Here is a 13793-nt window from a genome sequence, read left to right as displayed (position 1 = left end):
TCTGTCGGTTTTCGATGAGTTTGTGTACAGATGGAGTTCCCCTCAATATAAATTTTTAGATCTAAAAAGACCAACTCTTTTTTGCTCTGAGAAAAAGTTAGGTGAATGTTAAAATTGTTTTGATTTAACAATTCTAAAAAAGGGGGCAAACGTTCGTCAGTTCCCCTCCAAATGAAAAAAATGTCATCTATAAATCTCCACCATGACACCAGGTTCGCCCCCAGTGCTCTTGCGGTGTCCACAGTTATCATTTCCCAGTATGCCATAAACAAGTTGGCATAACTAGGGGCGAACCTGGTGCCCATGGCGGTGCCCCTGATCTGAAGATAATAGACGCCATCAAAGTAAAAATAGTTGTTAGTGAGGATAAAATCAATGGATTCTATAATGAATGACCGTACCTCCTCTTTATATTCACTTTTTGTAGGAAAAACTCTATGGCCTTTTTCCCCTCACTCCAATTAATAATGGTGTATAGAGTGCTAACATCTGCACATCTGCACTCACCATAGTGCATTCGTCAGTCCAGGATATTTCCTCCAGCTTTCTCAAAAGCTGGAGGAAATATCCTGGACTGACGAATGCACTATGGTGATTGCAGATGTTAGCACTCTATACACCATTATTAATTGGAGTGAGGGGAAAAAGGCCATAGAGTTTTTCCTACAAAAAAGTGAATATAAAGAGGAGGTACGGTCATTCATTATAGAATCCATTGATTTTATCCTCACTAACAACTATTTTTACTTTGATGGCGTCTATTATCTTCAGATCAGGGGCACTGCCATGGGCACCAGGTTCACCCCTAGTTATGCCAACTTGTTTATGGCATACTGGGAAATGATAACTGGACACCGCCAGAGCACTGGGGGCGAACCTGGTGTCATGGTGGAGATTTATAGATGACATTTTTTTCATTTGGAGGGGAACTGACGAAAGTTTGCCCCCTTTTTTAGAATTGTTAAATCAAAACAAATTTTAACATTCACCTAACTTTTTCTCAGAGCAAAAAAGAGTTGGTCTTTTTAGATCTAAAAATTTATATTGAGGGGAACTCCATCTGTACACAAACTCATCGAAAACCGACAGACTCAAATGCCTACATTAATATAGACAGCGAGCACCATCATAAGTGGCTGGAAAATATTCCAGCCGGGCAATATAAACGCCTTAAAAGGAACTGTACAGATCCAAAAATATTGGAAGTTCAACTAAAAGAGATGGGAAATCGCTTTCGGGAAAAAGGGTACCCCGAGTCCCTTCTAGGAAAAGCAGAAGAACAAGTGATAAATGCAGACAGAAAGGCATTGTTATTAGAAAAAGCCCCCATGGAAACGAGTGGGAATCCTTATGAATGGGCTTTTGTCACCAAATATGGGGCATATCATAAGAGAATTGAGCGGATTTTCAAACAGAACTGGAGAATTTTGCAAGATGACCCTGTCATTGGAAAAATCATTCCCAACAAACCCACATTTATTTACAAAAAAGCTAAGTCCCTGAAGGACCATTTGGTTAAGAGTAGTTTACCAGATAAGACCTTGGCTAGGACATGCAACCAAGGTTTCCACAGGTGTGGGGCCTGTTTAATGTGTCGGACTACTTACAAAAAAGATCTCCCACGAAAAACTACAGACTTTACAGTCAATGGGAAAAAATATAAAATCAGGGATTTCATTACCTGCAACTCAAGAAATGTCATATACTTTCTTGAGTGCAGGTGTGGGCTAGTATATGTGGGAAAAACATCTAGGCCCTTAAAAACCAGAATGGCGGAACACGTCTACAATATCCGCAAGGGCCTAGTCACCCGTTCTCGGAGCACTTTAATAAGGTGCACAAGAAATGTGAAGGGAATATCATTAGATACTTGGGAATCCAACAAGTCAAATCCAATTGGAAAAATAGGGATCTTGAAAAACGTCTGGCACAAAGTGAGATGCGTTGGATATTTGACCTCAACTCTTTAAAACCTAATGGGCACAATGCCGACTTTGAATTAAAGTGGTTTTTAGATTAATGGACTACACATTTTTATCAGTATATGTGTTTTAATCATGTCTTTTTCTTTCTTTCTATATCTGGGCATCCATATGTTGCTATTTGTCCTCCAATGAAATTCCGCCCAAAATTCACCGGTAAGGAGCGATTCCACTCGGGTAATAGGGAAGGACTAGTGGGAATACTAAGTACCACTAAGCTTGGTCAGAGTGGGTCCTCCTCTGGGAAAGTTACATAAGATTAAGAAGAAATATGGGCAGATTTCACAACAACCCCATCGAGAATATGGAAAAAGGTGTCCTTTTCCCTCAACAAAGATGGCGGACGAGGACTTGTTTTATGAGGATCCGTCGTTTGTCATTATCTGAGCAACATAATGTATTATACATAGTTTGTATTTGGCACTTGTCACATGTGAGGAGCATGCAAAAGATACAGCATATTGAAGAACATCACGGCTGAAAGAATGATTCCGGCAAAGCAATGGAACGCATGCGGCGGGACTTCCTGCCGGCGCTGGAACGCATAGCGCTTCACTTCCGGCAACAAGCGCCGGGAAAGTTTGCTACGCCTTCCAACACAGGTGTTAGTGATGTTAATCATGTACATGGGTATAAATAGCTGTTTGGACTCAGTACATCTATCCAAAACTTGAAAAAGGTCGGAGTTTACCGACCAAAACGCGTTGTTATTTGGATAGAGGATTGCTTTGGACCTTGGAGCAGTGACATCTCTGGAACAACCAACTTGCTGATTTAAGCCCTGTGCGGTGGTACCTAGCTAATTCAGCTCTGGACCACAAATTGCTTATTCTAAGCTAGCCCACCGCAGGGCCATCCTATGGTGAGAGATTGTTTGTTCATCCATCTGCACAGTCACTTTATCTTAGACACTGTCTCCAGGTTCCATCCTTGGATTCTTTTATTGTTTATTGTTTATATATGTATACCAGTCTGTCAATGTAATAAATGCGCTTTATTTATTTTAAATTCATGGTTCAGTCTATCTGCTTTTAATATAAGGGATTCATCTTATGGTATGAGCGCCAATGCATGCTGCACTTTATTTTCTCAGCTTTTACTGGACTGCTTGTTATTTTTTTACTGGACTTTTTCAGATTTAATAAATAAATTGCCTCAAATGACATAACAGAGAGGAGGTGCCTAGATGGCTAATGTCCTTACCGCTACTAAATTTGGCCTCACAAATGGTACAGATACCTTCACAATATCAGAAATGTTAGACTTACACATTGATAACGTGGAACCCCCTAGAGTCTACAAAGGGATTTGTGAACAAACAGTTTGTTCTTCAGCATTAGTTTTCTTCTTTTTTTGTAGGGCAATAATTTGTCTGTTTAAAGGTGACACTTCTACTAGACTAGACTAGCGAGAAGGTGTTGCATCATCATCATGGTTACAGAAGAAGATGCCTGACTGCGTTTGGTACCAGCTTCTGCAATATTTATTCTTCTAGTGAATGAAACAGCAGTAGCATTAGCAGGACTACCACTCGCAAACACAGGCTATGGCCTTAGTCTTTGCTTGTCACTGCATGTGGTGTTTGGCATGTAGGCAATTTTACGTTATTTATTAACATAGTTAATATAGTTAATGAGGTTTGTCCATCGAGTTCAACCTGTAGTATAAATCGAACACTATTCTGTTTGCAACTATAGTGTAACTGTAATGACCCGGATGGAGTTATATTTTAAATTTATCTAACACTATAATTTCTGCTGTTTCTAAAATATAATTATTTTAAATGCTATATCCTTGGATAACTTTTTAGATAGAAATTGATCTAATCCATTTTTAAACATATTGACTGAGTCCACCATTACAGCCTTCTCTGGCAGAGAATTCCATATCCTTATTGCCCTTGCTGTGAAGAACCCTTTCCTTTGCCGAGTATAAAAATTTCCTCTCCTCTAACCTCAGAGGATGCCCCCGTGTCCTGTGTAAATATTTTTCAATAAACAAATCACCTGATAGCTCCATGTATTGTCCCATTTAGAAGTGATGTTTTCTTTAACATTGTGAAATTTTTCATTTCAGATGCCCTTTTTTAAACTTTGTGTCCCCTGGACCAACTTTAGTAGATGAAGTACTATCAATCATCATTGGCAGCAGCCACTGCTCTAGTACTGAGTTGCTGCTCCTACTATTTTTTTATTGACTGATTCATATCCATATTTGTTTTTTTACACACTGTGACTCACAGCGATTCTAGTAATGGTAGTACACTGGCACCTAATGAACGTTATAATATGTTAGAACACAATACATGAACCTGAACAACACACACATTTTATTTTAATTTAGGCTCTGCAACTCACAGCGCATCTAGCAATGTTGATACACTGGCACCTATTGAACACTATTTTGTGACAGATTTATTTAAATTTTTTTAACCTGCTTCCCACACTGAACACAAAAAACAGTTCCTACCTCTATGTTTGTTACTGTTGATCCAATTGTAACCAAACTGTTAATAAACAGGTTCTCACAATGCTTTAGCCGACAGCACTTCACTGACACAGGCACAGCAGTGATGCAGCTCACAGTCCTTCACTGACAGTCTCAGCAGTGCTGCACCCCACAACCCTTCACAGTCTGACAGTTATTATTATTTATTACTACAGTAATGCCACAGTAGTACTGCACACCACTGCCCCTTACAAATTGTCTGACACAGTTATTATTTTTTATTACAGTAGTACCACAGTAGTGTTGCACCCTACAGCTTTTCACAGTCTGTCTGATGCAGTTGTTATTGTTGTTATTACTACAGTAGTGCCACAGTAATGCTGCACTGCACAGCCCTTCGCAGTCTGTCTGACACAGTTGTTGTTGTAATTCTTATTACAGTAGTGTTGCAGTAGTACTGCACCCTACAGCCCTTCACTGTCTGTCTGACACTGTCACAGTGGTGCCAACAAAGGGGGGACTTTTATAGAATCCAAAACACACAAGAGTCTACACCTGGGAAGATGTATTGCCTCATTTTGGATCCAAGCCTGGTGGGAAACCCAATCCCAGACTCAGAACTACTACAAACCCACTCAAATGTTGAATTTGAGTGGGTTTTGTTTTTAGCGAAATATTTTTTTATTTTTAATGAGGTTTCATCAGAAGTAATAGAATTGAGATGATGTGCAGTAGAGAGAACATTATCATACTGTATAATTGTGGGCCCCATCAAAAAAATGTGTTGTTTACAAGGGTGTAACATTGTATCTCCAAGTCTAACAAGAAAACTAAAGTGTCCGGTGATGCCCATGTAGCCTCCAGGGCCGCAGCTCTACCTCTGAAGAAAGGTATAACAAAGAGGAGAACCTTGGGTAGTAATGTGTGTGCCTGGGTGGAATGCAAGTGCCTCAGAGTGAGTGGAAAACCCCTCACCTCACAGTCCCTCTTGCAGCCATACCCCCTGCACCCATATTAGTTCTACACTAGGCAAAATGTTGCAAACTACTTATGCAAATTTCATAGTAAAACAGCTATATAGCCTCTACAAATCACCTGCATTTAACTATAGATTTTACTATATACATGAAGAACTTTATATATAAATATTCTCACTTCATTATACCCATAGAAGTGAATGATAAAATGCAGTATGCTTTTTATAAGAATGGTAACTCATGAAAGGGAGAAAATTCAGAAGTGCAACATAGAAGTGTGTTCATGCCATGCATAGTGACATTTTAAAGTTCAACTTTGAGAAATATATTGCCTAGATACAGCACTGTCTTGTCTGTATAGCTTCTATTTATTGACTAAACAAACAATACATTCCACCAGTTTGACATAAGATATGATACTAGACAACACATCGAAAAAGTCTGAAAAAATATGGTGTGTTTGTGTCCATATGACTAAAGAAAATGGAAGAACAATAAAACTTTTACTACAGGCTGTTTCTCGTTTGGACTGATGCTGAAATCTTGATATAGTTTTCTTTTTATTTATTTAATAGATGCAAAAGGTGTTTGAAAAACTTCCAGGGTTTAAAGAAATAAAGGTTTTACGATTTAGGTAAGTCAACACTTTGCTTCTATATACTCCACTGTCATTTTTATATATATCAAACTTTAAAACCTGTAACATATAGGATGTAGTATTTATATTTATACTGACTTTTTTTATTTGTTGCTTAGATGTATACGGTGTCAAAAGTGCAGCTCAAAGATAAATGGAAAAAGGATAGATAGATAGATAGATAGATAGATAGATAGATAGATAGATAGAGATATATACAGCAGCAGCACCTACCTTTTTCAGGCAGGGGGCCGCCACTGCCCAAACTGGAGAGGGAGAGAGCCAGTCCCTGAACAGCCAGGTCCCAGCACCTGTGCAATAGATCTGGCAGGTGCCGTGACCTGCACAAGTGGCTGCTTGAGTGTGCATGTGCAAACTTCTGGCTTCTATAGACTGTATCGGCTGCAGCCCATAGAAGCCAGATTGGGCTGATGATCAGCCACGGAGTGGCTCCTTACAGGAAGCCAGCTGTCTGCTAATCACAGCCTGGTCTGGCACTCCAGGAGGGAGGAAACACCTTCCAATGATACTGCCTGTCCTGCGAATGACTGGCAGGTAGGACTTCCAATAGGAAGTCACTGAGAGTCACAGACTCCGGCTGCCACTGAGGGGAAGAAGCTAGCACCGGCTGGCAACACAATCTCAGCAGGCACCCGGCATCTCCCTGCGGCATCGGGCATCTCCATGGGTTAGGTGAGCTGGAGGAGGCGGAACTGGTTCCGTCTCCAAATGGAACTGACAGAATGCAGTTCCGCCCCATGCTATCAATAGTTTGTTCAGACTCTTAGCCCTTAATAAGGTACAAATTGCAGTGTACATCCAATAAAGGAAAATAGTTTATAAACCTTTCCAATCTACTAAATCCAGGTACTCAGGGTCAGTGCAGGTCTCTCTGCACCCTAGGCAAAGCTTCAGCCTAGCATCTCTAACCAGCAGACCCCCACTCCCACCAGCTCCTGGGGGGCAGATGCAGGTGGCCACTAGGTGGGCTGGGGTGAATTGCATCATAATACATATACAGTGAAAACGGACAACACTCATGGACTTTTAAAGTGATAAGTATATTGTAAACAAATTCACAAAATCTCGTAACTGTGCACAATATACTTTCTTTATGTCTATTCGTTATGTACGCACACTAGCTGGCATATTAGGAATCATATACATATAGGACACTGAGGCCAATTTCACATTTTTGCTGAGTATTGGGATAACATTTTATATGTTTTATATATATATATATATATATATGTAGCAAGATTGTACCCGGCACTCACTGTAAAGAAGTAGAAAGATCAACAAAAGTCCGGTGCCTTCTAATCACACTGTTTAAACTAGAGATGAGCACCTGAAATTTTTCGGGTTTTGTGTTTTGGTTTTGGGTTCGGTTCCGCGGCCGTGTTTTGGGTTCGAACGCGTTTTGGCAAAACCTCACCGAATTTTTTTTGTCGGATTCGGGTGTGTTTTGGATTCGGGTGTTTTTTTCAAAAAACACTAAAAAACAGCTTAAATCATAGAATTTGGGGGTCATTTTGATCCCAAAGTATTATTAACCTCAAAAACCATAATTTACACTCATTTTCAGTCTATTCTGAATACCTCACACCTCACAATATTATTTTTAGTCCTAAAATTTGCACCGAGGTCGCTGTGTGAGTAAGATAAGCGACCCTAGTGGCCGACACAAACACCGGGCCCATCTAGGAGTGGCACTGCAGTGTCACGCAGGATGTCCCTTCCAAAAAACCCTCCCCAAACAGCACATGACGCAAAGAAAAAAAGAGGCGCAATGAGGTAGCTGTGTGAGTAAGATTAGCGACCCTAGTGGCCGACACAAACACCGGGCCCATCTAGGAGTGGCACTGCAGTGTCACGCAGGATGGCCCTTCCAAAAAACCCTCCCCAAACAGCACATGACGCAAAGAAAAAAAGAGGCGCAATGAGGTAGCTGTGTGAGTAAGATTAGCGACCCTAGTGGCCGACACAAACACCGGGCCCATCTAGGAGTGGCACTGCAGTGTCACGCAGGATGTCCCTTCCAAAAAACCCTCCCCAAACCGCACATGACGCAAAGAAAAAAAGAGGCGCAATGAGGTAGCTGACTGTGTGAGTAAGATTAGCGACCCTAGTGGCCGACACAAACACCGGGCCCATTTAGGAGTGGCACTGCAGTGTCACGCAGGATGTCCCTTCCAAAAAACCCTCCCCAATCAGCACACGATGCAAAGAAAAAGAAAAGAAAAAAGAGGTGCAAGATGGAATTGTCCTTGGGCCCTCCCACCCACCCTTATGTTGTATAAACAAAACAGGACATGCACACTTTAACCAACCCATCATTTCAGTGACAGGGTCTGCCACACGACTGTGACTGATATGACGGGTTGGTTTGGACCCCCCCAAAAAAAGAAGCAATTAATCTCTCCTTGCACAAACTGGCTCTACAGAGGCAAGATGTCCACCTCATCATCACCCTCCGATATATCACCGTGTACATCCCCCTCCTCACAGATTATCAATTCGTCCCCACTGGAATCCACCATCTCAGCTCCCTGTGTACTTTGTGGAGGCAATTGCTGCTGGTCAATGTCTCCGCGGAGGAATTGATTATAATTCATTTTAATGAACATCATCTTCTCCACATTTTCTGGATGTAACCTCGTACGCCGATTGCTGACAAGGTGAGCGGCGGCACTAAACACTCTTTCGGAGTACACACTTGTGGGAGGGCAACTTAGGTAGAATAAAGCCAGTTTGTGCAAGGGCCTCCAAATTGCCTCTTTTTCCTGCCAGTATAAGTACGGACTGTGTGACGTGCCTACTTGGATGCGGTCACTCATATAATCCTCCACCATTCTATCAATGTTGAGAGAATCATATGCAGTGACAGTAGACGACATGTCCGTAATCATTGTCAGGTCCTTCAGTCCGGACCAGATGTCAGCATCAGCAGTCGCTCCAGACTGCCCTGCATCACCGCCAGCGGGTGGGCTCGGAATTCTGAGCCTTTTCCTCGCACCCCCAGTTGCGGGAGAATGTGAAGGAGGAGATGTTGACAGGTCGCGTTCCGCTTGACTTGACAATTTTGTCACCAGCAGGTCTTTCAACCCCAGCAGACTTGTGTCTGCCGGAAAGAGAGATCCAAGGTAGGCTTTAAATCTAGGATCGAGCACGGTGGCCAAAATGTAGTGCTCTGATTTCAACAGATTGACCACCCGTGAATCCTTGTTAAGCGAATTAAGGGCTCCATCCACAAGTCCCACATGCCTAGCGGAATCGCTCCGTGTTAGCTCCTCCTTCAATGTCTCCAGCTTCTTCTGCAAAAGCCTGATGAGGGGAATGACCTGACTCAGGCTGGCAGTGTCTGAACTGACTTCACGTGTGGCAAGTTCAAAGGGCATCAGAACCTTGCACAACGTTGAAATCATTCTCCACTGCGCTTGAGACAGGTGCATTCCACCTACTATATCGTGCTCAATTGTATAGGCTTGAATGGCCTTTTGCTGCTCCTCCAACCTCTGAAGCATATAGAGGGTTGAATTCCACCTCGTTACCACTTCTTGCTTCAGATGATGGCAGGGCAGGTTCAGTAGTTTTTGGTGGTGCTCCAGTCTTCTGTACGTGGTGCCTGTACGCCGAAAGTGTCCCGCAATTCTTCTGGCCACCGACAGCATCTCTTGCACGCCCCTGTCGTTTTTTAAAAAATTCTGCACCACCAAATTCAAGGTATGTGCAAAACATGGGACGTGCTGGAATTTGCCCATATTTAATGCACACACAATATTGCTGGCGTTGTCCGATGCCACAAATCCACAGGAGAGTCCAATTGGGGTAAGCCATTCCGCGATGATCTTCCTCAGTTGCCGTAAGAGGTTTTCAGCTGTGTGCGTATTCTGGAAACCGGTGATACAAAGCGTAGCCTGCCTAGGAAAGAGTTGGCGTTTGCGAGATGCTGCTACTGGTGCCGCCGCTGCTGTTCTTGCGGCGGGAGTCCATACATCTACCCAGTGGGCTGTCACAGTCATATAGTCCTGACCCTGCCCTGCTCCACTTGTCCACATGTCCGTGGTTAAGTGGACATTGGGTACAGCTGCATTTTTTAGGACACTGGTGACTCTTTTTCTGAGGTCTGTGTACATTTTCGGTATCGCCTGCCTAGAGAAATGGAACCTAGATGGTATTTGGTACCGGGGACACAGTACCTCCAACAAGTCTCTAGTTGGCTCTGCAGTAATGATGGATACCGGAACCACGTTTCTCACCACCCAGGATGCCAAGGCCTCAGTTATCCGCTTTGCAGTAGGATGACTGCTGTGATATTTCATCTTCCTCGCAAAGGACTGTTGAACAGTCAATTGCTTACTGGAAGTAGTACAAGTGGGCTTACGACTTCCCCTCTGGGATGACCATCGACTCCCAGCGGCAACAACAGCAGCGCCAGCAGCAGTAGGCGTTACACGCAAGGATGCATCGGAGGAATCCCAGGCAGGAGAGGACTCGTCAGAATTGCCAGTGACATGGCCTGCAGGACTATTGGCATTCCTGGGGAAGGAGGAAATTGACACTGAGGGAGTTGGTGGGGTGGTTTGCGTGAGCTTGGTTACAAGAGGAAGGGATTTACTGGTCAGTGGGCTGCTTCCGCTGTCACCCAAAGTTTTTGAACTTGTCACTGACTTATTATGAATGCGCTGCAGGTGACGTATAAGGGAGGATGTTCCGAGGTGGTTAACGTCCTTACCCCTACTTATTACAGCTTGACAAAGGGAACACACGGCTTGACACCTGTTGTCCGCATTTCTGGTGAAATACCTCCACACCGAAGAGCTGATTTTTTTGGTATTTTCACCTGGCATGTCAACGGCCATATTCCTCCCACGGACAACAGGTGTCTCCCCGGGTGCCTGACTTAAACAAACCACCTCACCATCAGAATCCTCCTGGTCAATTTCCTCCCCAGCGCCAGCAACACCCATATCCTCCTCATCCTGGTGTACTTCAACACTGACATCTTCAATCTGACTATCAGGAACTGGACTGCGGGTGCTCCTTCCAGCACTTGCAGGGGGCGTGCAAATGGTGGAAGGCGCATGCTCTTCACGTCCAGTGTTGGGAAGGTCAGGCATCGCAACCGACACAATTGGACTCTCCTTGTGGATTTGGGATTTCGAAGAATGCACAGTTCTTTGCTGTGCTGCTTTTGCCAGCTTGAGTCTTTTCATTTTTCTAGCGAGAGGCTGAGTGCTTCCATCCTCATGTGAAGCTGAACCACTAGCCATGAACATAGGCCAGGGCCTCAGCCGTTCCTTGCCACTCCGTGTCGTAAATGGCATATTGGCAAGTTTACGCTTCTCCTCCGACAATTTTATTTTAGGTTTTGGAGTCCTTTTTTTTCTGATATTTGGTGTTTTGGATTTGACATGCTCTGTACTATGACATTGGGCATCGGCCTTGGCAGACGACGTTGCTGGCATTTCATCGTCTCGGCCATGACTAGTGGCAGCAGCTTCAGCACGAGGTGGAAGTGGATCTTGATCTTTCCCTAATTTTGGAACCTCAACATTTTTGTTCTCCATATTTTAATAGGCACAACTAAAAGGCACCTCAGGTAAACAATGGAGATGGATACTAGTATACAATTATGGACTGCCTGCCGAGTGCAGACACAGAGGTAGCCACAGCCGTGAACTACCGTACTGTACTGTGTCTGCTGCTAATATAGACTGGTTGATAAAGAGATGTCTATGTAACTATGTATGTATAAAGAAGAAAGAAAAAAAAATCACGGTTAGGTGGTATACAATTATGGACGGACTGCCTGCCGAGTGCCGACACAGAGGTAGCCACAGCCGTGAACTACCGCACTGTACTGTGTCTGCTGCTAATATATAGACTGGTTGATAAAGAGATAGTATACTCGTAACTAGTATGTATGTATAAAGAAAGAAAAAAAAACCACGGTTAGGTGGTATATACAATTATGGATGGGCTGCCGAGTGCCGACACAGAGGTAGCCACAGCCGTGAACTACCGCACTGTACTGTGTCTGCTGCTAATATATAGACTGGTTGATAAAGAGATAGTATACTCGTAACTAGTATGTATGTATAAAAGAAAAAAAAACCACGGTTAGGTGGTATATACAATTATGGACGGGCTGCCGAGTGCCGACACAGAGGTAGCCACAGCCGTGAACTACCGCACTGTACTGTGTCTGCTGCTAATATATAGACTGGTTGATAAAGAGATAGTATACTCGTAACTAGTATGTATGTATAAAGAAAGAAAAAAAAACCACGGTTAGGTGGTATATACAATTATGGACGGGCTGCCGAGTGCCGACACAGAGGTAGCCACAGCCGTGAATTACCGCACTGTACTGTGTCTGCTGCTAATATAGACTGGTTGATAAAGAGATAGTATACTCGTAACTAGTATGTATGTATAAAGAAAGAACAAAAAACCACGGTTAGGTGGTATATACAATTATGGACGGGCTGCCGAGTGCCGACACAGAGGTAGCCACAGCCGTGAACTACCGCACTGTACTGTGTCTGCTGCTAATATATAGACTGGTTGATAAAGAGATAGTATACTCGTAACTAGTATGTATGTATAAAGAAAGAAAAAAAAACCACGGTTAGGTGGTATATACAATTATGGACGGGCTGCCGAGTGCCGACACAGAGGTAGCCACAGACGTGAACTACCGCACTGTACTGTGTCTGCTGCTAATATAGACTGGTTGATAAAGAGATAGTATACTCGTAACTAGTATGACTATAAAGAAAGAAAAAAAAACCACGGTTAGGTGGTATATACAATTATGGACGGGCTGCCGAGTGCCGACACAGAGGTAGCCACAGCCGTGAACTACCGCACTGTACTGTGTCTGCTGCTAATATATAGACTGGTTGATAAAGAGATAGTATACTCGTAACTAGTATGTATGTATAAAGAAAGAAAAAAAAACCACGGTTAGGTGGTATATACAATTATGGACGGGCTGCCGAGTGCCGACACAGAGGTAGCCACAGCCGTGAACTACCGCACTGTACTGTGTCTGCTGCTAATATATAGACTGGTTGATAAAGAGATAGTATACTCGTAACTAGTATGTATGTATAAAGAAAGAAAAAAAAACCACGGTTAGGTGGTATATACAATTATGGACGGGCTGCCGAGTGCCGACACAGAGGTAGCCACAGCCGTGAACTACCGCACTGTACTGTGTCTGCTGCTAATATATAGACTGGTTGATAAAGAGATAGTATACTCGTAACTAGTATGTATGTATAAAGAAAGAAAAAAAAACCACGGTTAGGTGGTATATACAATTATGGACGGGCTGCCGAGTGCCGACACAGAGGTAGCCACAGCCGTGAACTACCGCACTGTACTGTGTCTGCTGCTAATATAGACTGGTTGATAAAGAGATAGTATACTCGTAACTAGTATGTATGTATAAAGAAAGAAAAAAAAACCACGGTTAGGTGGTATATACAATTATGGACGGGCTGCCGAGTGCCGACACAGAGGTAGCCACAGCCGTGAACTACCGCACTGTACTGTGTCTGCTGCTAATATATAGACTGGTTGATAAAGAGATAGTATACTCGTAACTAGTATGTATGTATAAAGAAAGAAAAAAAAACCACGGTTAGGTGGTATATACAATTATGGACGGGCTGCCGAGTGCCGACACAGAGGTAGCCACAGCCGTGAACTACCGCACTGTACTGTGTCTGCTGCTAA

At 43.2% G+C, this 13793-nt stretch overlaps 1 protein-coding gene across 1 annotated transcript in view; it reads left to right on the top strand.

Annotated features, from left to right (window-relative positions):
• The window catches only part of IMPG1 (interphotoreceptor matrix proteoglycan 1), a 511490-nt gene that overhangs the window by 209197 nt on the left and 288500 nt on the right, over window positions 1–13793 (top strand). The window contains exon 8 of the mRNA XM_063916848.1: window positions 5983–6041. Coding sequence (XP_063772918.1) covers window positions 5983–6041 — 59 coding nt within the window. The remainder of the gene's footprint in view (window positions 1–5982; window positions 6042–13793) is intronic.

This window comes from Pseudophryne corroboree, chromosome 4 (assembly GCF_028390025.1).
Source record: "Pseudophryne corroboree isolate aPseCor3 chromosome 4, aPseCor3.hap2, whole genome shotgun sequence".
Taxonomy (NCBI): domain Eukaryota; kingdom Metazoa; phylum Chordata; class Amphibia; order Anura; family Myobatrachidae; genus Pseudophryne; species Pseudophryne corroboree.
This window is presented reverse-complemented; position numbering and strand designations above follow the sequence as displayed.